The sequence below is a fragment of the Myotis davidii genome, unplaced genomic scaffold (assembly GCF_000327345.1).
Source record: "Myotis davidii unplaced genomic scaffold, ASM32734v1 scaffold1915, whole genome shotgun sequence".
NCBI lineage: Eukaryota > Metazoa > Chordata > Mammalia > Chiroptera > Vespertilionidae > Myotis > Myotis davidii.
The window spans coordinates 700,308-701,957 of NW_006286237.1; the positions used below are offsets into that span (position 1 = coordinate 700,308).

Here is a 1,650-nt window from a genome sequence, read left to right on the forward strand (position 1 = left end):
CCCGTTTGGAGGGGGCCCTGCCTCTCGGAATTTGGAGCCTTCTCCCGAGGAAGGGCGGCCGGTGCCACACGCCTGGGGCCACGCTGCTGCCCACCGCCTCCGGCCAGGAGGACCAAGGGGTGGGAGCCGGGGACCCTCCGTGCCCTGTCTGCCCCCCGTCCCCCCGTCCCCCCGCCTCACCTGGACCTCGGGGACTAAACCAGCCAACGTCCCCGGTAAAGCTCCCTCTGCCTCCGGTGCCGCGTCTGCCACAGGTTGCTCCACTTGGTTTAAGAGCGGAAACGAGCCAAAGCATGATGGGAAATGAGGGCGTGGGCCGTGCGGAGTCTGCTCCCCCGGGGCGGGGGGAGGGGGGCAAGGGTCCAGGAGCGGCGCTTGGCCTCGGGGTCACGGGGCCCCTGGTTCTTTGTGGTGTGAGATGAACGGTCAAGGAGCGTGAGGTCCCGGGACTGACAGTCCCCTCGGAGGCCGACCAACCCGGCAAACGGCTCACGTCCACGAATGTCCCAGAAGCCACCCCCGTGGGCCACCGCGCTGAGCACAGGAAGTCCACGGTGGCCGGGCTTGGTCCTGGCTCCGGACAGATCCATCCCCACAGCTCGCCTCCAGACGGTCGCCCGTGAGGAGGGCGGGCGCTTCCGGCACCTGGGCGGGTCGGGGGCCTTCACCACCGCTGCCTCCCACGCAGACCGAGGACCTGCGGTGGCGTCAGGGTCCCCGGAGAGCCTTCCATCCCTGCAGCAGTGCGCTGTCCATGGCTCGTTCCAGGAATGTGGAGATGCTCACATGCATGCACACACGTGTGCACAATGCCCTCACACATGCACACGCACACGTGTGCACAATGCCCTTACACACATGCACACACAATGCGCTCACACACATGCATACACGCACGTGTGCACAATGCGCGCACACACACACACACACACTCATGCACAATGCCCTTGCACGCACTCACACACATGAGTGTATACGTGTGCACCCACATGTGAACACGTGTGCACACCGTCGCTGGCCACTGTGCAGCCTTCCCCCCCAGGACACAGCAAGTGCCATTGTGTGGGTCCAGAACACGCAAAAAAACCGGGACACGTCGCGACTTTCTGCCACCAGAGGGCCTCACTCCCGCGAGGCTCGGGCGAGGCTGGGACCGAGGGACCCTGATGGGACCGCGATGACGATGGTGGTGACGGGCATGCAGCAGCGGGCGGCTCCCGGACGGTGACAAGAGCCGGGCTCCTCGTCCGCTGGTTGGGGAGGCTCCTCAGAGCCGCCAGCGGGAAGCCGGTCTTTAAACAGACGGAAAGGAAGGGGAACGAGGACGCGACCACAGGGGGGAACCTCGAGGGCATAACTGAGGTATCGAGAGCTCTGGGTCTGTCGTCCGAGCCGGCCGTGCGGCCGCGGCGGCCGCTGCTCCTACTTGTTCTTGCCCAGGAGAGCGTCCACCTCCTCCTCGGGCTTCAGCGAGTGCCACTGGGCGATGGGCCGGCGCGGGTTGGCCAGCATGTCGGACCAGTGCCGCAGCTCCGTGCCCGTGGCGTTGCTGCCCACGAAGATCTTGCCGATGGCTTCGTTCTTGCCCAGCTTGTCGTAGTCCAGCACCGTGACCACCACCTGGACTTTCTGCCGGGGACAGAGGGGCGG

The 1,650-nt window shown here is 66.1% G+C and overlaps 1 protein-coding gene across 1 annotated transcript in view; it reads right to left on the reverse strand.

Moving 5' to 3' along the window:
* Positions 1–884: 884 nt before the first annotated feature.
* Positions 885–1,650, reverse strand: part of SYT2 (synaptotagmin 2) — a 7,129-nt gene continuing 6,363 nt past the window's right edge. Inside the window, exon 9 of the mRNA XM_015559882.1 lies at positions 885–1,629. Within this exon, the coding sequence (XP_015415368.1) occupies positions 1,423–1,629 (207 nt within the window). The 3' untranslated portion in view covers positions 885–1,422. The remainder of the gene's footprint in view (positions 1,630–1,650) is intronic.